This window comes from Corvus cornix, chromosome 3 (assembly GCF_000738735.6).
Source record: "Corvus cornix cornix isolate S_Up_H32 chromosome 3, ASM73873v5, whole genome shotgun sequence".
Classification (NCBI taxonomy): domain Eukaryota; kingdom Metazoa; phylum Chordata; class Aves; order Passeriformes; family Corvidae; genus Corvus; species Corvus cornix.
This window is the reverse complement of record NC_047056.1, coordinates 27841441-27863053: the sequence shown is the minus strand read 5'-3', so window position 1 is coordinate 27863053 and position 21613 is coordinate 27841441. Positions and strand designations below refer to the sequence as shown.

The 21613-nt window shown below is 37.4% G+C and overlaps 1 protein-coding gene across 1 annotated transcript in view; it reads left to right on the top strand.

Annotated features, from left to right (window-relative positions):
- The window catches only part of PPP1CB (protein phosphatase 1 catalytic subunit beta), a 31028-nt gene extending 11834 nt beyond the window's left edge, over window positions 1-19194 (top strand). Inside the window, exons 2-8 of the mRNA XM_039568941.1 lie at window positions 2297-2428; window positions 5791-6021; window positions 6369-6473; window positions 11237-11308; window positions 14385-14536; window positions 16088-16222; window positions 16843-19194. Of these exons, the coding sequence (XP_039424875.1) occupies window positions 2297-2428; window positions 5791-6021; window positions 6369-6473; window positions 11237-11308; window positions 14385-14536; window positions 16088-16222; window positions 16843-16947 (932 nt within the window). The 3' untranslated portion in view covers window positions 16948-19194. The remainder of the gene's footprint in view (window positions 1-2296; window positions 2429-5790; window positions 6022-6368; window positions 6474-11236; window positions 11309-14384; window positions 14537-16087; window positions 16223-16842) is intronic.
- The last annotated feature ends 2419 nt before the right edge of the window (window positions 19195-21613 follow it).

Sequence of the window (21613 nt, the reverse complement as noted above, 5' to 3'; positions counted from 1 at the left end):
GTAGTGGGAAGACATGACTGGAAAGCTGGTTGTGCTGCATGGCTCTTTGGTGTGACTTTTTTGCAAGCTATGGGTCTAAAATAGAGCAATTGTTTAATTAAAATTATAGCCATTGTAATATGAAGACTCTGCTTGTTCAGGTGGGAGCTTATGTATAAAGGCAGTTCATTGTGCCTATTAAAAGGAGTTTCAGGTCTCCGAAGGGGATCGTTATAAGCTATTGGAACGTAAGCGTTTGAAATGAAGTTCATTGGAACACTTTGGTACCTCACAAATTGGATAGTCACGTCCTGTACAAAGCTGTCAAGCTTGAGTTTTCTGGGGTTTTTTGCTAGTAATGGGGCTGAAGATGTGCCTGTAAGAACATTGCTCGGATGTTTGAGGTGTGATGAAATGGAAGCCTGTAGGCATATATTGCTTGCAAGCCGCCTTGATTATTTCTGACTTTGTATTCTTCTAATATGTAACTCAACATCTTAATGCATGAAAAATAACAACATGAAAAGTGTTACTAAAATGCTGTTTGTTTTCTCAAGTATAGTTGAAATCTTAATTAGCAAGAGCAATGTGACTTACCATGTGTTAACTATCACCTGGTAGTGATTCAGAAAGAAGTCCCATATGCCTCAGCCTTTTTCTTGTGAGGTTCTAATGAGCTAAGCATTTCCAATATATCCTCAACTTCAGGTAGACTGTTCTTTCTGCTGCTTTGGCACTCAGACTAGCTGTCCCAGGATCTAATTTCACATCTCTTCCCTGCTTTTGAAAACCACTATTCAGTTCTGCCTTTTCACACATCCCCATGACTACTTCCTAACTTCTGTTTAATGCATGTCTGGTGTTTATTAAAAATAAATATTTATAGCACTGTGTTGGCCTGGTCACATGTGCACTTACACTGGGACAAGTATGCAGTGATAACCAGAGCAGAGCTTTTTGAGCTTAACACTTTGGACTGTAGTACTAGGTGACCTAGGACAAACCATTTTCCCTCCTATCCTTTCTTCCTCATTGCACAATGTAGATAATGCTACATGTAATTATAGTGATCTCCTATATAAAGTAGGTTTTCTAGGAACTAAGCAGAAATAAAAGGAAAAGGTTGTGTTAATTTAAAAAAGAAGTTGCAAGCTTACTCTTCTGTTTCGGAGAGAGTAAGTAGGTGACCTAGGAATTTGCTGTGCATGAAAAACTAGTTTTTGCTCTTCTGTTCACAAATTTATTAGACTAACTGAAGTTGCAGCTAAAATTTTTATGGAGTAGTGTCTTACTGTGCTTGAATTTGAAAGCATTTGGATTCGAGCTGCGGAAGTTTCATACTACTTTCCCTTGTAGGTACTACCATGGTTTAATGCTGAATGTTCTTTTCATCTAAAACAGATGGCAGGACAGGATGTTCACCTGTGGTAGACAGCAATAGATTCTGGCTTATTACTTTGAACTCTGAAGTTTGGTTTATGCTGAGATGCAAGACTGAACTGGATCGGCCGAAGTGAAGACACATTTGTTCTATTTTGCTGCCTCATTAAAGACACATTAAAGCCTCTGACAGAGGAATCATACAGATACTTGTAGAAAGAAGCAGCTGCAGATAAACTTGCCAGAGGATGTTGGTTGGAGTGCAGTGACATGAGAATGCTTTTGAAAACTTATGCTAAATATAGGTCTTGAGTACCTGACTTACAGGTTTTGTGAATTCAATTTCATTCTAATTAGAATGTTCTTGGCTGTAAAGGTTTCAGTTATTTAAGAGCCATTATATATGAAAGTTTCATATGTAGTTTTAGTGTGATGTTCCTGAAAGCAGCTGAAAGTGTAAACATAATCATGCCTATGATTTTTTTCTTTGTATTTAACTAGTCCTGTTGAACTTAACAGTCCTAAAGAAGTTTACCTTGTGCTAATGCAGAAATGTTTTCAGGTTTTCCGTTCTCAAGATTTTTCTTGAGAATTTTGTGAATTTCTTGAGTATTTTGTGAATACTCTAGCATAAAAGGGATTGTTAAATTAAATACTTCTTAGAATTGCTATTTATACAGATATGGACAAAAGCACAGCTTAAATTGTTCTCTTCTGAGAACCTGGATGCATAAAGATCTTTAAGCACAGATTACACAGTATCAGAGATTAATTTTACAATTCATTGGACAGCATAATTCCAAGGTATTTGGTATGTATGTGGAATGTGATGCTGGCTTTTTGTCAAATACAGGTTTTAAGTACAGATCATCTGCATTTAGCTATTGCTGTATATCTGTGTGGTAGTTACCTTGAACTGTTAAATATCTCATTTCAGTACGAGGATGTCGTCCTGGGAAGATTGTTCAGATGACCGAAGCAGAAGTTCGGGGCTTGTGCATAAAATCACGGGAAATATTTCTTAGCCAGCCTATTCTTCTGGAACTAGAGGCACCTCTGAAAATTTGTGGTATGTAAACTTGATATGTATGTGTTTTATGTAGGTGTTTTAATCTAGTTCTATGGTCGGGGGATTGGAAGAATACTGAGACAGGCGAATGATCTTGAGATTAGAGGGAGGTCTTCAAAATCTTGAATATAGTTTTCAATTTAGATTGGATTAAGTGAGGAAAAGGCGGCTAGCACTTGGTAGATTGCTGATGCTCTTACACTATTCTGGAGCAAGTTTCCTTGACAATAAGGGCTGCTTGTGCCCTCATGTAGTACAAATTTTGCAACCTGTCCCTTGCTTGCACAGAGCTGCTGCTCTTCTGATCACTATTTCAGAAAGCAGTTAGGTGCTTTTAAAAAACTCAAATGTTGCATGTTGCAGTTGCTCACTTCAAAGCATCAACAAAATAAAGGCCTTGTGAAATGAAACACTTAAAAAATTGAAAGCGTTGTTAGTCTTTCAATTGGGAGAGTAAAACAGAATGGAGACTATTAAATTAGGTTTAGTTACCATGTAACAAATTCCTTGTGCTTCACAAGTTTTAGCAAACATCAGTATTACTAAGAAACACAAAACTAAAACATGGGTGTTTTTTACCTTGCTAAGCCTTTATAAGATGCTAGACTTCTTCCGAAGTACACTGTAACTACAAGCTTGTAGAAAATGTTTAAAAAGTGTTGTAAATACCAGACTGTAATCATCCTTCAACTTGCTTGTTAACAATAGGCAATGTCTTCGAAAGCTTAGTATTCCTTGAATTAGACTTGTTAAAGTGTCATAATATTAAAGGGGAAACACTCTTTGTATTCATTACTTCTTACATCCTCAAACATAGATTAGCTTCTTCCTGGCAGATGCAATGTCTGCAATGTTTCTTACATTAAGAGAGGATATTACCAATTAAAAAAACCAAAACCCAAAATAAAACAGCCAAACCCACAAACAAACCACTAATGGCAAAGTCATTTTTAAATGACTAATTGCTTGGTAGGGTGGGGAGGAAAAACCAGCCCAGCTAGCCTAATGACATAAAGTTGAAGGTAAAGTGCAGCTTTATCACATTGTGTTTTCTTTAGACTTTTCACTGTAGTATAGTCTTATTGTATTCCTAGATGAAGAAAACATGGAAACTCAGGTAGATTGTACATAAGTCAAGGTCTGCAAAGAATAGTCGGCCTACTTCAAAGTTAGCTTTTCCTCATCTGCTTAAATGGAGGCAATTGAAAGCATTGTTAGGTGTGCAATAATAGGGTAGCCAATGCACAGTTAAATAGGGCATTTTTTATCTTTAAATCGGATTCCAAACACAGTGAAAGCACCAGGAAGTGTCAGGTGCATCTAAATTTAATATTAGAACAATTGTCAAAGCTGCATTTCGATAAAAGTGAAAGAAAGATGATTGCTTTCACCAAAAGCAAAAGATGCAGCTGGTACTGCTTTGAACTATTATTTTAGTGTGTTCAGGCAATGCCTGAGGAACCATTATAGGATTGTCTTGTCTTACAATCAAGTCAGTTCAAAATAAGCTCTACATCTTCAATTGGCTGTGTTTTAATGTAAGATGAAAGGTGCTCTTATGTAAATGTCCATTTTAAAATAGATGTGGTTTTTAACATAAGTCTTTATATCTGGCAGACTTCAACTTCTGCTCACACGAAGCTGTATCTTAAAATGCTAAGTGCCTTGAATGGAATGGTAAATGCCTTGGTCCCTTTATAAAATCGTTTCTGTAAAATGTTTTTACCCATTAAGTGCATTTGTCCCTTTGGTGCACGTGTGTAACTGAAAGTAGTTATAGACAACACAATGATAGTATTTTCTGTAGTGTGTTTACTTGGTAGTTAATTCTGTTAGTGCTGGAGTCTGGGGATTTGATAACATGGTTCTGGAACCCTAGACTCAGCATAGAAATGATTCGTTGAGGAGTCTTCTGGTTTTGTCAGGCTGTGACCTGGAGACTTCTAAATATCAATTAGAATACGAATCATTCTTGTTGCAACATATGTTTGAAAAAGATTTTAGACAGTGAAGCTTCAAGTTGTCTGAAATTGAGTAGTAGATATTGATCACCTTCATTAGAAGAAAATTGGAAAGTGATTCTTCTCCCCGAGTGAGAAATAGTTATGGAAGAGTGCTGCCTAAAGGAAGAAGTGCTGCATTTTTCATGGAAAGCTTAAAGGAATGTAATATAGCATGTATTCTTCTTACCACTGTATGCTTTTAAGAATTGAACCAGGGAGCATACAGGTTTGGGAACCTTTTTTTTTTTTTTTTTTTTTTTTAGGGTGAAAAAAGTTGTGTGGGTTGTTCTTTTTCCTCTTTTGAGGCCATAGTAGCTCGTGCTCTACTGGAAAATAACTCTGGTGAGCAAAGTCAAGATTTTGCCACTGAACTAGCAGCAATAGTGAAAATACATTTATGTAGTGCTTAGTGTACAGTACCAGGAGGTACTGAATCTAAATAGCATACAGCTTGTACTGAAGGCTTTTGGCATATCTGTTTTGCATCCAGTCACTCTGGTAATGAGTTTTCCAGTCAGCTGGAATATGCTGCATGTGTGCTGCAAGTTACTGTAGAGCCACTTTTGCATCTTCACCCGTGGGGACAGCTCATGGATAGTTTAGCTTTGGCTGCTGTGATGTGATACACTGTGGTGGTATAATTGCCACACAGAGCTGTTCTGTAGAAAGCCTAGTTAATTTTAAAGCTGGAAGTGTGAAGAGTAGCATGACAGGTATTTTTCCTAAGAACAAGCTGTAGGGTTGAGTACCTTGTAAGGGATGGCAGTCTTTGAGTCTCTGTATTGCTTGTTATGTGCGTCAAAGGAAGATTTAGCCTAAATGCTGGGGGATGGGATTCTTAGTACAGCACTGTTATGGGAATTGACCTTTGAAGTAAGTGTGCTTTGCCATCACAATGTTCAGTTTCTCTCCAGTCTGTTTGAATTCTTTCTGATCTGTTTTTGCAGAAAATAATGTGACTTTTTCCTGATACAGTGGCTTCCTGGTCATATACCTGTTCAATTAGAGGGTTTTTTTCTAACTTTGTTTTAATTTATACAAGTTAAGGCTTGGTTAGAAAGCTTATGCTTTATTGTAAAGACTTCTGTAGCTTTTGGGTTTCAGATTGACTTCATACCTGACATAGCAGTTCTGCAGATATGGCAAGTTATTTATATCCTGTGAGTACTTCAGCTTTTTAATGCTAGCATGGTTCTTACCTTTGTGATGCATATTGCCACTTTTTGAAGGTAATATTAGTGCCTTTTTTAAGATCACTGTTCACTGAATAAAAACTTAACTAGCTGGCTTAAGTTCTTGACTTGTGTAAGTCTTTATGTTGTTGCACTAATCTTCAGTAAACATTTTGTTTTTATTCAGGTGATATCCATGGTCAGTATACAGACTTGCTTCGATTATTTGAATATGGAGGATTCCCACCAGAAGCTAATTATCTTTTCCTTGGAGATTATGTAGACAGAGGCAAACAGTCTCTGGAAACGATTTGCCTATTACTGGCATATAAAATCAAGTACCCGGAAAACTTCTTTCTCCTAAGAGGAAATCATGAGTGTGCGAGCATCAATCGAATCTATGGATTTTATGATGAATGTAAGAAAAATACTATTTTTGAAAGACTGTAACAGACTAATACTGTGTTTTGGAAACACTTGTAGTAGTGACTCTTGTATTGCAAGAGTTTCAATATTCTGTGAACCTGCTTTGAAACTTTCTAAAAATACTTTCCAGCCAAGGTTAAAGTCACTCTGGAGCATTACTGTTTTTTCTTCTACTGTCCTTGAAATGCTGTTGTAAGAGATTGAGACCTAAGTATGCTAACAGAAATAAAACCCTATGAAGACAGTTTGCTAACATTTTTGTTCAGGCTGTGATATGTATTACAGGTTGGCTTTAAAAAAACAGCTTTCTCTTCCTAATGTCACACACTGTTCTCGTAGGCAAGCGGAGGTTTAACATTAAGCTGTGGAAGACCTTCACAGACTGTTTTAACTGTCTGCCTATTGCAGCCATTGTGGATGAGAAGATCTTCTGTTGTCATGGAGGTAAGCTAATGGCTTCTTTTAAAGGCTGTGTCTCAACTGATTTTGGGTTAATGCTATACAAAAATGGAGTGTGGCTGTGCATACCTGATATTTAGCTGGAGATATTTAACCTTGTATTGTCTGTAAAGGTCACGCTTTTCTGTGTGCTTGTCAGTAGACAGGTGTCATTCTTAATGATACACGTGGCCCTCTTGTGCCTGAGGGGAAGTGCATCTGTAAGTATTCCCTCAGTGTATCTCTCTGAAGGATACTTAATGCTAGAATTATTGCCTAATTTGCCACGTGAGCTGTTACTGTATATCAGTGCAGCCTTAGCTAACACTAGCATCCCCAGCAGTGAAGAATGGCTTTCACAAGTAACCTTGGCTCTCTACTTTTGGGTCTATACTTTTGGCCTGTTTTCACAACACTTTCATGGAGGGGACCTCTGAGGTTACACAGTCAAGCCTGCAGCCTGAAGCAAGACATTTGTTAACATTGGAATGGACATGGCTTGCATGGACTCCATAAAGCCTTTGCTGCTAGACAGTCTGCATTCCATGGGTACCTGTCCCAGTGCTGCTCTGTTCTTGTACTGAAAAAAGTGTTTGGTGTTGATCTGACTGAGGGCTGTGACTTGTCTGAATACTGGAACTTACTTGGGCTCTCTTCTTTGTAGAACAGGCCTCCCCATGATTTTACAGGCAGTGATGCTTAACTGGTTTTCAGAAGCTTGCAGTGTCAAACAGTTGTCAAGAATTTGAAATTACTTGTAGTAGGAGCCATCCTGCCATTTTGCAGCTGCATTTGCAACTGCCTCCATTAATAAGCCTTGCACTGAGTGATCTAGAAATGGTTTGGTAGGTGTCACACCTGTGTTGCCAGTGAAATGGAAATTAGTGGAAATGAAAGCACTGCAGAAACATCTAGTTTGAACACCTCCCTTTGGAATTAGAAACAGTGTTTGCCCCAGATTTCCTCAGCAGACTCTTCCAGACTTCATGAGGTTCTGTTGATGGCTGCCATCCTGCCTTTATTAATTACAGGTATCAATGCAAGATATGCCTGTATGGAATGTGCTTTAAAAATGATCTGGAGTATTCTTGCATCTTGTATTGAAAGCTTCTGCCTTTAATGCCTGCTAGAGAAAGCTAACGGAGTTGTACACATAATATGCTCTGAGATGTTAAGTCCCTGTAAAAACATAATTAATGCAGTAATACAGTTCGGTCTGCCAGCCTCTGGGTAGCATTGACATGTTAAAATACTTCTTTTTTTTACAGCTCATCTTTTAATCTAGTTCTCAAGCAGTGTGGTGGTGGGTTTTTTTTGAGAACTGATACCTATCTTAAAGACTAGATCTCATAGTTTTAAGAATGAGATATAAAGTCACTTCTGCACCTAGGTAGACAAGTATCAGTGGCTAAAAACCCATGTAATAAATTTGCCTCCAAACCAGCGTGTAAAAGAATTACTGTTTTACTATCAACATATGTTTTTGAATTTTGGGGGGTTTTTTGGAAAACAGTGAAGGAATAGCAACAAAATACTGTAGTGTTTCAGGCAAACATTTAAGTTTAGGTGGAAGATAATCAAAGCAGCTTAGCAGGTTGAGCAGAATGCTATGACAAAACTGGTAGTTTTGTGTGTATGCATTTTGAGACCTGCACTATGAGAAAGAAGCCTCGAGAGCTATTTTTCAAGAAAAAAGATTTAAAGTTTCATTGTAATTGGGGGGGTGGGAATTAAGTTTTCCTAATTGACTAAAGAAGAGGTTATTTTGTGCGTAGTATGCTTTAAGGATCCTCTTAGGAAAAAGCAGTATTTACTTCCTTACTCATTGCTAATTGCCCCTTAAACTTGTACGGGCTTAGTCTGTAACTGAAATTATTGTCAGTCAACTGATCTGCAGCTGTGAAGTAAAGTGAAAAGGTTACTAATGTGCTGTGTGCTCCTAATAAATGGAAGTGGACCTTCAGCACAGAAATAAGTTTTGCCCTTTTTCCACTCTTCTCCAGTCCTATCCAAACTGCATTCCAGATCCAATGAAGTAATGGACTGTCAACGCCTTTTCATGATGTTACTACTCTAATAGACACTGAGGCAGCAACACAAACCATTCAACTCTGCTGGAGGTTGAAGCTAGCATGTAGATATAAGGTAGGTGCCTTTTTTACTATATTGCGCATTTTTGCATAGTTTATTTTAAAAATATTGTCCTCTGGGATATAATAAAACTTTGCAAAACCGCATAACATAGTAAAACAAAAGGCACCTAACTTCAACCCCTAGTAGTAGGCTATCTACAATAGCTTCATATCCTGAGTCATCTCTTTTACCTAAACTTTTCTGGGCATCTGTTTTGAGTTATCCATTTTACAGTATAACTCAAACCACTCTTGCTATCCCTGTCTCTAAAAGTTCATGCTACTGAAAAGATCTTTCATCGTATCTTTTCCATCACCTCCCTCTCTTCCCATGTTCCTCATACATCTCATAATTTGTCCTTTTTTTAAGGCTGTCCTCTCAACTAACTTCTGACTTTACTCTTTATCTCACTTCATTAAAGCTTATTCCATAACCATTCCTGACTTCCTTTTTTCTCTGCATTGTATTTTGTACAGCTTTGGTCCTCTTATCTATGACACCACTCTCTAGCTCTGATCTTTAGAGAACTTACATGATTAGTTTCAAGTTTCTATAAATGAAGTCCATATTGTAGTGTCATATTGATGGAATACATTGGTCTTACCACATTGGATTTAAGCTCTGAGATGGGAGTTGTGTTTGTACAGTAAAATACTGCATTTATGTAGTATTTTCAGGCTCTGGAATTTTGTTTTTCTTGTGGCATTAATGACAATGAAATGGATGTTGATGTTTAACTCTACTTGATTTACATACAAAGATTACACAATAAAGTCAGTACCCATCGCACTTACTTTACCAATTCTGCCCAGTCAGAGTAGTTAAAATCAAATTTGATGAGTCTGCCAGGAGTAATGACAATTTTTTCTGTTTTCCCTTAGGGGAGAGGTGGTCTTATGCTTCAAAAAGATAGGGTACTAAGTATACTGAAAGATACTTATTCTGTGCTTAGCTGTTGTGACAAAACAACTTAATAGTATACTTTTAGTACGCTGTAGGTTTACAGCAATCACTGTAGTGGCAGCAGCTTTAGAGTGAGCTTTAGCTTGTGTTTGCATTCTTATATCGTTCATTTAACAATGATCATGTAGGACTTTTCTCTGTAGGTATGAATTTGGGACATTAGCCATTTCTTTTTGTGCAGGGGGAGTTAGGAAAATACTTGGGAAAAGAAATGGTTGCAAAGAAGTCTGCAAACCTGCAGGCAATTCTCTAGGGTTTTGTTATTTTACAATAGTGTAAAATAGCACAAAAATCAACAGCCACAGGGCTGAGACATGGTTTGTAATAACATTTGCTTTTAAAGAATCATAGAGTGCTTTGAGTTGGAAGGCACCTTAAAAATCACCTAGTTCCAATGACCCTGCTGTGGGCAAGGAACCTTCCCCTAGACCAGGAAGCTCAGTTCCATCCAGCCTGGCCTTGAACACTTCCAGGGATTAAAGATGTATTTTGGGTGCAACCTGAAATGCTGAGAGCTGTAACGTCATAGAAAGTCACAAACTAGTTGTGCTTATTTCACTGAGACTGCCCCTTACAATCTCTGGGTATGGTGCTGAGTGCTAATGTAATGTGTGTGCAAATAGATCAGATCTGGGGAAGGGGAAGTGATACATTCAGTACAGTTTAAAAGCTGTTTGTCTACTTGAATTTACGTTATTATTCCTGTATTGCTGTGTTTATAGACTTGACTAATACTCCCTTTAAGTAGTTCACTGTCAGATTTCTGCTGTCCTTGCAACCTCAAGGTAATAGCATAGACAGCTTTAGCAAGCTGATGATGATAGAAGGCTTTTACCATAAGACTGCTTCAACAAAAATAATCTAAAATCTTCATGCTTGAAGAAAAGTTCCTCAAGTCTGTATCAAATGCTTTGGTTCCTGTCAGATATCATTGTTCTTGTAACATACACATTGCCACTGTGCAAACTAGCTGAAATTATTTTACATGGTGACCCCTTTCCAATGACAACTTTCTTCTGTCCTGTTCAGAGTTCTGGACTGAGTCAAATGGATATGGTTTGTTAACATGAAATATGTTTCATCACAAATTAGGTCTTCATGTTCTATTTTCAAATTTGCAGCTTTCTTAATTAGATACCTTGGCCTAAGTCATTTAAGACACCTACGACCCTTATTTAAGGACATGTTAAGATGCTAGGGCATTTAGTAGGCTCTCTTTTATGCCTGTATGCCCCAAGCAGAGGAGCTTTAGGGTGTGTAAACTCTTCAAAGGGTGGCTTTGGAATTCCGTGCTTTAGTTGCAATTAGTTGTAATTGCATGTTAATGGCTAAACTGTAGAAAGATAGCTGTGTCTGTACTAAGTGATTTTTTTTTTTTTTTGAGTAATCAAAGTACTGTGATTTTATAATTGACTTAAGCAGCTGAGCTACAGTAGATGACAACTTCCATGGCTAAAAGGATGGTAATTAGAACCCCTTGCTAATTTCACTTGCGTTATTCTCTGTCCCTCTATTCAGCAACGTAATTGTCTTATAGCAAACTGCCTTTTGTTTATGTTGCAGTGGAAACAATGGATGCAGTGTGCCTTTGAACCTCAAACCTTGTGTTCTCTGGAACCCTTTCCACAGGTAAAATGTGTATATGAGTCACTTGTTTTCTTGTACTTTTACAGGACTGTCTCCAGATCTCCAGTCAATGGAGCAGATCCGGAGAATTATGAGACCTACAGATGTTCCTGACACAGGTGAGTGACATGGAATTTACTGTAAATAGGTCTTAATGGTGAAACAGGTTTGATCAATTTCTGTGCAAGCAATGTAGTGACTTAACACAGCCTCTGTTCATAGTACAGTATTCCTTGGTGCCTGTGTAGGGTGTGAGTCTTGTTCCTCATGATGGCTATGTTGTTGGATATGTTCAAAGCTGTTGTATGTGGTGTTGTTGTTTGTCATAACAGAGTAGGGTATGTTTTTCAAGTTTGGATACATTATTCACAAGTTTCCCTAAAAACATCTTAGAAATCTAATGAAAGATATAGGAAACTGAATAGCTAGTCCCCTTGCCTTGGCTGGGCACACACAAATCTTTTACTCTATCCAATAACATAACTGTTCAAAGCTTCCTGAGTGTTGAAGTATCTGGGATTCTCTTTATTTGTCTCCTTCCTCTTTAATTTTGAGAAGTACAGCTCTTACTTCACTGCAGTTGGGATTTCAATTGCATCTATCAATGTATTAGTTGTGAAATTTTCTTCTGATAGGTTGTTGTTCTGTTTATAAATGTTGGGTGCAAATTGCTAGTGGTTTCTGTGCAATGTTCTTTTGAATGGTTTAATCAATCTTGCTCAGTGTCTCATTTATTACAGATTTTTTACTAGTGGATTGAGAAGACTATTGAGCAGTACAATGGGATAGTTTTTAAAGTGATGATTTCAACAGTGGTCTGAAATTAACTTTCAGAGGGAGATACAAGATCTAAATCTTTTTTTAAACATAAGTTACAATTACAGTTAAACTTTGTAGTAGAAGAATTCTGTTTCCTATAATGTTCCTTAATATTGATGCATGGTAGTAACTCAGGGACTAATGTTAATATATCTACTGTCCCTTAAACAACACCACTTCTGTGCAAGCCAGTATATACAGTCCTGACAGTGAGAAGCATTGTAGACTGGTGAATGGTTGTTTTGGGAGTATAAATTACTACACTGCTTGTCCTTTTATGCTACTTATTCACTCAATGCATAACCAAATAAATGTCAGTACAAGCAAGCCAATCTTTGCATAGATCAGCGTTACCAGAAAAGATGGTTCTATTCAGCAGGCGAATAATACTGCTTGAGCCACCCCCACTTCAGGAATGCCCTTACAGAATGTAGTTCTTGTTTCCATGGACACTCCACTAAAATCATCTCTCTTCTTAGTACCTCCTAAAAATAGGTATAGAGATTTTTTTTCTTTTAAAGGCTCTTGTTTTGTGTAGTGTTTTGTTGTGTTAATTTTGCTTTCAGAAGCAATAGCTGTGTGTGTATTGTCAGAGTGAAAATGAAATGTCCCATCAGAGGCATGTGTGCTATGCTACAGTGACAAAGGTCTTCATCCTTTATTTAAGGAAACCAGTTTTACATAATGGAAGTAAATCTCATGGAAAATGAAAAATAAACTGAAGTAGTCTAACTTCCGTTTCAAGCCCTTCAAAGCTATCCCTTTGTGAAGGAGTGTCACTCAGGGAATGTTTGTGTTGATACAGAAGTTTTGGTAGGTGTTCATGTGGCTGTGCCAGGATTAGATCATTATGATGGCTTCTTCTAGCCTGATGAAAAAAGCCTTTTCAACTTCAAATGCAGTTTAAAGATCTCTTAGGACAGATTTGCGTATTGTTATGTATGACCCTAAAGATGATTTGATTTTGGGGAGAGGATAGAAGAGGAAGCACTTGCTAAGCAGCTGAGACAAGCAGCTTCTGTCACTTGCTGGAAATTCATGGTAAGAAACCATTAGGGATTGCAGTGCAACTATTGTTTTGAAAAACAAGTTACTCAATACAGAACTACATTTCAGTAAAGTTAAGTTTGTGTCATGTACTGTCTGTATTCAGTAGTTTATTTCTAGATAGAAATGTTGCCTAAAATGCAGTTGTACTTGTTCTGTTCTTTGTCTTCTAAAAACAAATAAAATCTTAGCCTGTTGTTAGCGAGGAGCTGTGTCTGGCGCCAAAGACCATTTGATAAACATATGTAAATATGAAATGGTCTAGTTGCACAATACGTTTCAGACATTGGTTTGCTTGATTACAGCTTGAAGGATCTGTTATTTAAGAAATAACGTCTTCAATATTTTGCTTAGCAAGTAACCAGATGTAAATGTAAATCAAACTTCTGAATGTCAGATGAAGGAGATTGTGAAACAATGCTGTTAAGTACTTAAATACCTATGGGTCATCACAGGTAAAGAAAGTACAATTTCATGGAAAGCTATGAAATGCCTTTCAAACGTTTGGGGGTTTGTTTGTGTTGTGGTTGGATTGGCCTGGTTCTTTCTTATGTGAAAATTCATAGAAAGTTCTATATGTGCAAAGGCATTGCAGTTGATCTAGAGAAATCTTTTTAAATAGCCAGTGTTAACTCCAGAGTTAGCTGACCTTTTGTTGGCAGCAAAAAAAAATATCTTGACCAGTGCTAAAATGCCAGAGAGGCTTATTGTTCTAGTTTAAATTCCAGACTGGCTGTCACGAGGCTTTTTGAAAAAGTCAACAGGGGTCCAAGCAAATTGACAGCGCTACCTGAAGCAATATATCAGTGTTTTGCTGTGTTACATTTTGTTTTAGTCATCTAGGGTTCCTCCTGAATGGTAGGAAAGGTAAGAATCAAAGCTGTTCCATGTTCATAAATGTAATGGTACAAATTTACTTGCTGCATTTGATTGGCCTTGCATAGGACTTTTAAATTTGCCGCAGCTTTCACACTAAGCTTTCTTGGTGAGCTGTGAAATTGATGGTTGCCTTTTAATACACAAGCACTTCAGTATTTTTAAACTCCTCAAATGTTCACTGTAAACACACTGACTATTAAAAAAAAAAATTATTTCAGAGAACTGTTTGGCTCTGACTTTTTTCATCTAAAGGCATTTTCAGTGGTGAGGGGGAAAACTCCAAATTGACACAGACTGTACTCTTTATTTGAGTTGCAGTTTAAATATTGCTGCATTTATTGTTAAGGCTTATTTTCTTTAGGAGAGTTACTCTGGTAATTACAATAGAACTGGTTTACATCATAAAATATCTCCTAAGACTGGCATCTTCACTTGTGCTATCTTTCAAAGGTTTGCTCTGTGACCTGCTGTGGTCTGACCCAGACAAAGATGTGCAAGGTTGGGGTGAAAATGATCGTGGGGTCTCTTTCACTTTTGGTGCTGATGTGGTCAGTAAATTTCTGAATCGTCATGATCTGGATTTGATCTGTCGAGCTCATCAGGTATGAATTTTGCTGCTGTTGCTTCTTAAAACCTCTCCTGCTCCTTATCAGTAGTATATATTTGAAACTTAATTTGCACTGTGTTATTTCTAGAGAAAAAAGGTCTTCCTGATACAGGGTCTGTAAAGGCTGTGTCCTTCTGTTGGCTCACGTTGAACTGTGTGTCTAATGTCAGTGGAGTAGAATACTAATGCTGGATTTCTCAACTGATCTCTTCCTTCTGTACTGTTGAATGTTAGACGGATGTATGTGAACATCAGAGGTAAAGTCGCCAGGCTCTAAAGAGGCAGAGTGACTTGAATTTGAGATTTACACTGAAGTTTGAGTTTTTCAGTTTCAGCAGTAGACAGTTCCCTGGTAGTTCTGGCTTAAACTACCTCTGCTTCGCTTCATTGAAATATTAAATGCATTTTGACTCTCTACAAACAATTCTGTACATAAAAACTTCTACTGTTGCCTGTATTTTGGTTCAGCCATCTGGAGTACTTTGGCATGGATTGTTTTTCTTTCTGCACGTTTCAGTCAGGCTGTTTTTGCATTGTCAATCTTTAGTACACTTTTTTTATTAGGTTACTTTAAGCAAGAGTGCTAGTTAGGTGGACATCAGGTTTCAATTTCCTGTATAACATTTCAGTTCCATTATTTAGTCAATTTTAGAAGCTTTCCCCTGCTGTGAAACAAAAATAGGCTCTTTATTCTGTGTCACTGTTAGGCTTGGGTACACTATTAGAACACTTAAATATTTATCTTAGTAATTTTACTGCTAAAACATTAGAGAAGATGTAGTATTCATTCCATATGCTGACTGGATTTCTTAATTGCTGATTAAGATTGCTGCCAATTTCCTATATTCATGTAGTCGATTCAGTTATTTATAAAAGAAGGTTGATGTCTTATAAAAGATCATGATGATTGCACCAAAGTAAGCAGTTGGGTGCACTAGTTTTATTACATTGTAACATGAAGCTTTTATTTTGGGAAAGAAGGAACATCCTTAGTTGATGGGTCGTACTACTTGCATTATTTTAAAGCTGCATTGTGCTCTTAGGGAAGATACGGCAGAATCACTCTTTTTAAAAATAATTTCGATGCTCTAAAATCACCTACACTTGAGGTTGTGTGTAATCAAAACCAATGTAAGCAAAACTTAATTGTTACAAGTTGCAGTGAAGGTGATATCCAAATCTTGTGTGCTCCAAACTAATTAGGTCAAACATCCACATTCTGTGTATAAAGCATAAAATGCTGGGAATCCTTACACTGGCAGTGCATAATTGGACTTCAACTATGAAAATACTGAACAGTCAAGCTGATGTGTGTTTAACATTTGAAGTGTCAGATATGGGCATGGGTATGTTACCTGGTCTGGCATTCAATGTCAGGTAAGACAAAATGAGTGAATTTGTCCTGTCTGAAAGTCAAGACATAAATCAGCTTTTTGATGAGTTCCTGCATCTTCTAATATAAAGTCCAGTTTTCCTCAAGATTCTTTTTTTTTCTTCAAAATTACTTTGCTTATGTAAGCCATATTGTTTACTCTGGTGTTGACAGGTGGTTGAAGATGGATACGAATTCTTTGCTAAACGGCAGTTGGTCACCCTATTCTCAGCTCCAAATTATTGTGGAGAGTTTGACAATGCAGGGGGCATGATGAGTGTGGATGAAACTCTGATGTGTTCCTTCCAGGTATGGTATATGTGGGCATTAAGTATGACTGTAGGTGGCGGGCTGTATGGACCGAGTTAGTGCGCTTGTTGATGTGCTGATGGTTAGCATGGAGCAATATTCTTAGGTTACAGCAAGGACTGCACAGGAGGCTGGCATTTGTGAACAACTGGAACTGCAAACCAACTGTTCTCCAGAAAACTGGGATTTGATGTTTTCCAAACTACTGCATATTAAGTTATTAATTCTATTCAAATGCTCATTTCAAAGTTTAATATTTAATTGGGTTATTTTTTTTGTCATACCTAGTGATCAGAGTACACAGTTATGCAAACTAATGGATTATAGGGAGCCTTCTAGTATGGCTGCTTTGTTCAGATTTTAGTTCCTTCCTGGATGTGTTTTCAGCCCCTTTTCTTTCCCCTTCCCACCTCAACATAGTGCTAGCACTAGAAGAATTTAGAGTTAGTATTACTGTTGCATGTAGAAGTAAGAAATTTGCAGGATTGCGATGTGATTTCCTCTCCCCCACTATCCTCACCCCTCTTGTTCCTACTGAACAAGGTTTCATGTGGGCTTAACAGTATTTGAAATGTTCTTACTTGTTGCTGACTCAAAGGAACTTCTTTATTTTCTCTAAGATATTGAAACCATCTGAAAAGAAAGCCAAGTACCAGTATGGTGGACTGAATTCTGGGCGTCCAGTCACTCCACCTCGCACAGCTAATCCACCGAAGAAGAGGTGAAGAAAGGAAATAATGTAGAAAACACCATCAGATCTGTCAAGGACAAAACTCCATATTACAGTATATAATAAGTGTGCACTGTAAAACCATCCAGCCATTTGACACCCTTTAAGATGTCACACGTTTAACTTAAAGAGACGGGTAAAGGATCTTTATTAATTTTTTCTAGTAGAAAGATGTGCGACACTGTATTGTAACAAGTATAGCTCCAAGTTCTAATATCCAGCATAGAGAGGAAAAAAAAATTAGGAAAAAACTATTGCAACTACATATTCACATTTACCACGGTTTTTAAAGTTGACCAACATCCCAATTAAAACTTGGTGTCATAGTTAAACCAGATGAGAGCATGATGTTCCATTTGTGTAATGTGGTCTTATTGTTGCTTGATTGCTTTTTCTTTGGTTATTTTGTAGCTAGAATGATGCAAATATGGTATCTAGTCTTATTTCCTGGCTTTTTGAAATTGGTATGAGGAGGGGCTTTCTGGAACAGCCATTGATCTCTTATCCTCCCCCTAATCCCCTGTTTTTTCATCATAATGCCATGTGCCCCACTATAATGCAAAGTTTATAGTAAAGTAGTGATTGAAAGGCAAACTGAGTCCCAAATGCCCAGACTGGACAGCTGGTCAGCCAACATACATCAAGACAGAAAAACCTGTCCTGACCTTTTAACTTAAACTGCCACACAATGAATTTGTGCACTACACTATTTTAAATTATTGACGTTACACTGTGCGATGGCACTTCATTTAACTTAGGACAAAAATGGTATTGCCTATTAGTTGGTAACTTGATTAAGTCGTACCTTGGCTTTAGTTTTTATTAGCATGAAACACCTTTGGCATGCTTAGCTTCCAGGTAACTTCCTACCTGTATCAAAATTCATCTTACATAGTTCCACAGAACATGAAGATCCTTATTTGCTAAGCCTTTGAAAGCTGACATTCTTTTTCATAAGAGGGTGTGTTTAAATGGTTGTTCATCAACATACAATAGGCTAGATGATGGGTGGTGAGCTGAAAATGCTACAGGAATGTCCAACTTACTGTAAGGCTTATGTCACTGAAGATTCTATCATTTGGATTTTCATGATCAAATTTCATATACTATTGTATAGACTTCTGCTTTGTAGTGTACTATAGTAGCAATAATTTCTGTATGTGATCAAGAGTTATGCAGTATTTCTTTTCAGTTCTCTCCTCTATTAAAAGAGTTAACATTGGCAAATGGCAAGGTATAGAGAAGATACAAAATATATAGTAGGATAAATGAAAGGCACAGGTTTGTGATGCTTTAGGATGCAATCCTTATTGGACACAACTACAAAAGCTTTTACTGAATACTGTCAAATTTGTAAGATTCTTTGGGGGAAGGCTGCAGATTTATACCATTCTAAATGTGCATCAGTAGATGTAAAACTCTTGACTTCAGTATTGTCTTTGAAAATGTTAAATTGAGGATTCTGGTAACTTGCGTTTTATGAACTGGCACATTATATAATGCAAGAGATATATTGATTTCTGACACAGTGAGCAAGTTCTTTAAAATGGATTTAAGTCTCTTTTCTAATTCCATTTTGTTTTAAATGCATATTTTAAATGTAGGTTTTTTCATTTAGTAAAAATTGTCTAATTCATTTGAATGAAGTCTGACTGGTTATTTTAACATACCTGACTGTTACTCAAAATGTGTGGAGTTGGTTGTATTTTAAAAAAAAGGAAATCTTACAATATATCTATGTGTTACTGATTTATACTGGGTTGGTCTGTGGTTTTGAACAATGGTTTATTTTACCCCACTTTGAAGCAAACACCATTTTCAATGCTTAGAATAAAATGTCGAAGTAGATTTCTTTTGATGTTGTTCAAAGACACTTGTTCTTGAAAGTCAGTGATGAGAGCTGTGTGAGAGTAACTGCAGTTTGTGACGAGGTAGTTAATGAAATCTAACCTGTAAGCATTGACATGGTAACTTCCTGCTAAGTCATTGCTTACTTGAGGTTTACTTTTGCAAGTTTTGAAAATGCTGGGTTTTACCAAGTGCCAGCCTCTGTGTAACCAAACATCTGGATTAACACTTTTCCGTTCTTTTCTTTAGTTTCTGGAACAATGTCTTCTGTATCATAAAATGTCCAGGTGTAAAGCTGTATGTTATGTGAGTACCTAACATGCTCGCTTGTGTTACAGATGCTATGTCAAAAGAAAAATAAAGTCTTCGGGCCTTCTTCTGTGTCCTAAAGAAATAGGATATTTTTAGTTTATTTTATGGCACTAGTAAGCCACATCTGGTACTGGTATTCTGAAGAATTGCTATTTTTATATAGCAGCAGTCATTTGGAAATTATTTGAATGCTGTTTTGATTTCTGGAGAGTTGGGATGTCTGCTAATATCCCTTATCATCCTGTATGTTGGAAAACACACATGATGTAATAATCTCACCCCTACAGATATGACTGATATTCCATACTAAAAGCAAGTCTGATACATAACAGAACTAGCCACTTCAGCTTACATTTGCAGGGTTAGTATAGATCTCTGCTTTTAATATTGTCTGTTCTGGGAGAGGTAGAAAAGATAACCTGAAACTAATTCTACTCAGATAAAATTAACTTTCTTCCATGGAAGTTGCTAGTGGTCTAATGGCTAATAATTTTTTTTCACATAAACATCTTGTCTGTACAAGCCTTAAATGCTGCTAAATAGCCCAGTGTAGTGTGCTGGGAATAAATGGGAGGATTCTCAAATGGGCTGTTGAGAGGCATATAAAACATTACACCATTTGAGATACGTTTTGGCGTGTTCTCCCCCCCACACCTTTATCTGACAGTAATATTCATTCCCTATTTATAGTAGAGTACACATGGCACACAACCTCTTGTCTTGTTCTTTTCTGGTTGATGGGCATTTTGTGATTCCCAAACACTAATTTAAGCTATGCTGCAAGGGATGCTGTTTTGGTCTCTTTTGTGTTGATTGATACAAGATTCTTGTTTTACATCACTTTTTTTTGTATGCTTTCTAGTGCTCAGTGTTTTCTATGCATTAGTAATTGTTTGCTGCTTTAAAGGAGGAAAAGGTTTCATGTAGTTGTGATTGTGCTGCTCTAATACCTTGAACACTATTTCTGTTGAGGTAGCATTGTTTGTACTGATCTGATGTAGTTTCAAAAACTGCTGTAGAAATAGACTCTGTAAGGGGCCTTACATTGTAAGGGGTCTTAAACTAGTGGGTTGTGTTTGGTTTGCTGCATCTAGACACACAGGAATACTTGTGGCTGCTGAAGTCTGAGTTGGTCATTTTTCTTCCAAGTTGAGTGTGATTAACTGTAAGTGTCCTGCTGCTGGGTGTCACCAAGTTTCAGGATCCTGTTACGAAGACAATCTCCATTTGTACTGTACTCTATGTTGAAAGGGAAGCCAACAGGTAGGTGTGACACAGTTTGTAGCAACCCAGTGTTGTGCATTGCTGTGTATTTAAGTGCCTGGGAAACTGATGGAAATACTTCAGATCTGCAGGAGGAAATTGCTTGTATTGTAAGTAACCTACATCCCTGTTGTAAGCTTGTTTGATCACAGAAATCCACCGTGCTGTTTCTGCCAGAGTTGATGAGCAGAAAAGTATCTTTTACATGAAGAAGCATTCCTGTCAGTGGCTTATCTTTCGATAAGTCTAAGTGGAAGCAGATTAAATTGCTGGAGCTCCATATGATTGGTTCAGGGCTGGGAGACACATTTTTTTGCTCTGTAGTAATAGAAATAGAAAAGACACTAATGCTGTCAAGTATGATTGAACTGAAGGTGACCTGAGAGTAACTGTTCTGGATAGCTGGAATCTTCAGAATTTGTAGATGACAGACACAAATATTCCATGCTTGTCCTTTAATGTAAAGCTCAGAGGTTAACAGAAAAGGGATTCTGCTTTGTAGAGGTTTATGTAGATAATAGTTGCAAAAGCCTAGGCTTTAACTAGGTATTGAACTTCTTCCTGGCAGACTATTAATTTTTGTGTCCATGGCTGGTGTTTCTGGGACTGTCCTTGTCAGGTTAGTAGAGATGAAGATGCCTTATACAAACCTGCCAGGTAACATTGCAGCTTAGCAAAGAGCAGAGACAGTGGTACTGTCAATGTTGTATTGCTTTTGAACTCACTTGAATTGTAACTTGGTTCATTATTGGTATCCAGCTGCTTTGGAATGTACATGAGGATAAATATGAATATTTGACTTCAAATGCACTCCTGAAAAAAGCAAGGACGAGAGAATGTCTCCATATGCTGGGGCAGAGATGACAACAGCACAATCAAATGTCTGAGTTCACATGGGCTAATACTCTTTAAAGGGCAGGGAGGGTTTTTTTAGTACAAGTCAGAGTTTGCAATAAAGTTCATGCACATAGCTGTTTTTGTCGATAAAAAGGAACTCGATTAACCAATACCAGGGTTGGGCCGTTTAGGCAAAGCCCTGGATGTTTTTGTCCTGCTGTCATTTTTTTTGCTTCTGCTAATTAGCAATAGAAGCTTTCCAGTTCAATCTCAGTGCAGCTGTATACTTTTTTCTCCTGGAAAAAACCCATGGATTTTGTTTGCCTTGTTCCTAAGGTTTATCAAGGTTTTGAGGACAGCATCTAACCAGGTGGCTGTGTGCAACTCATGGGCTTGTAACC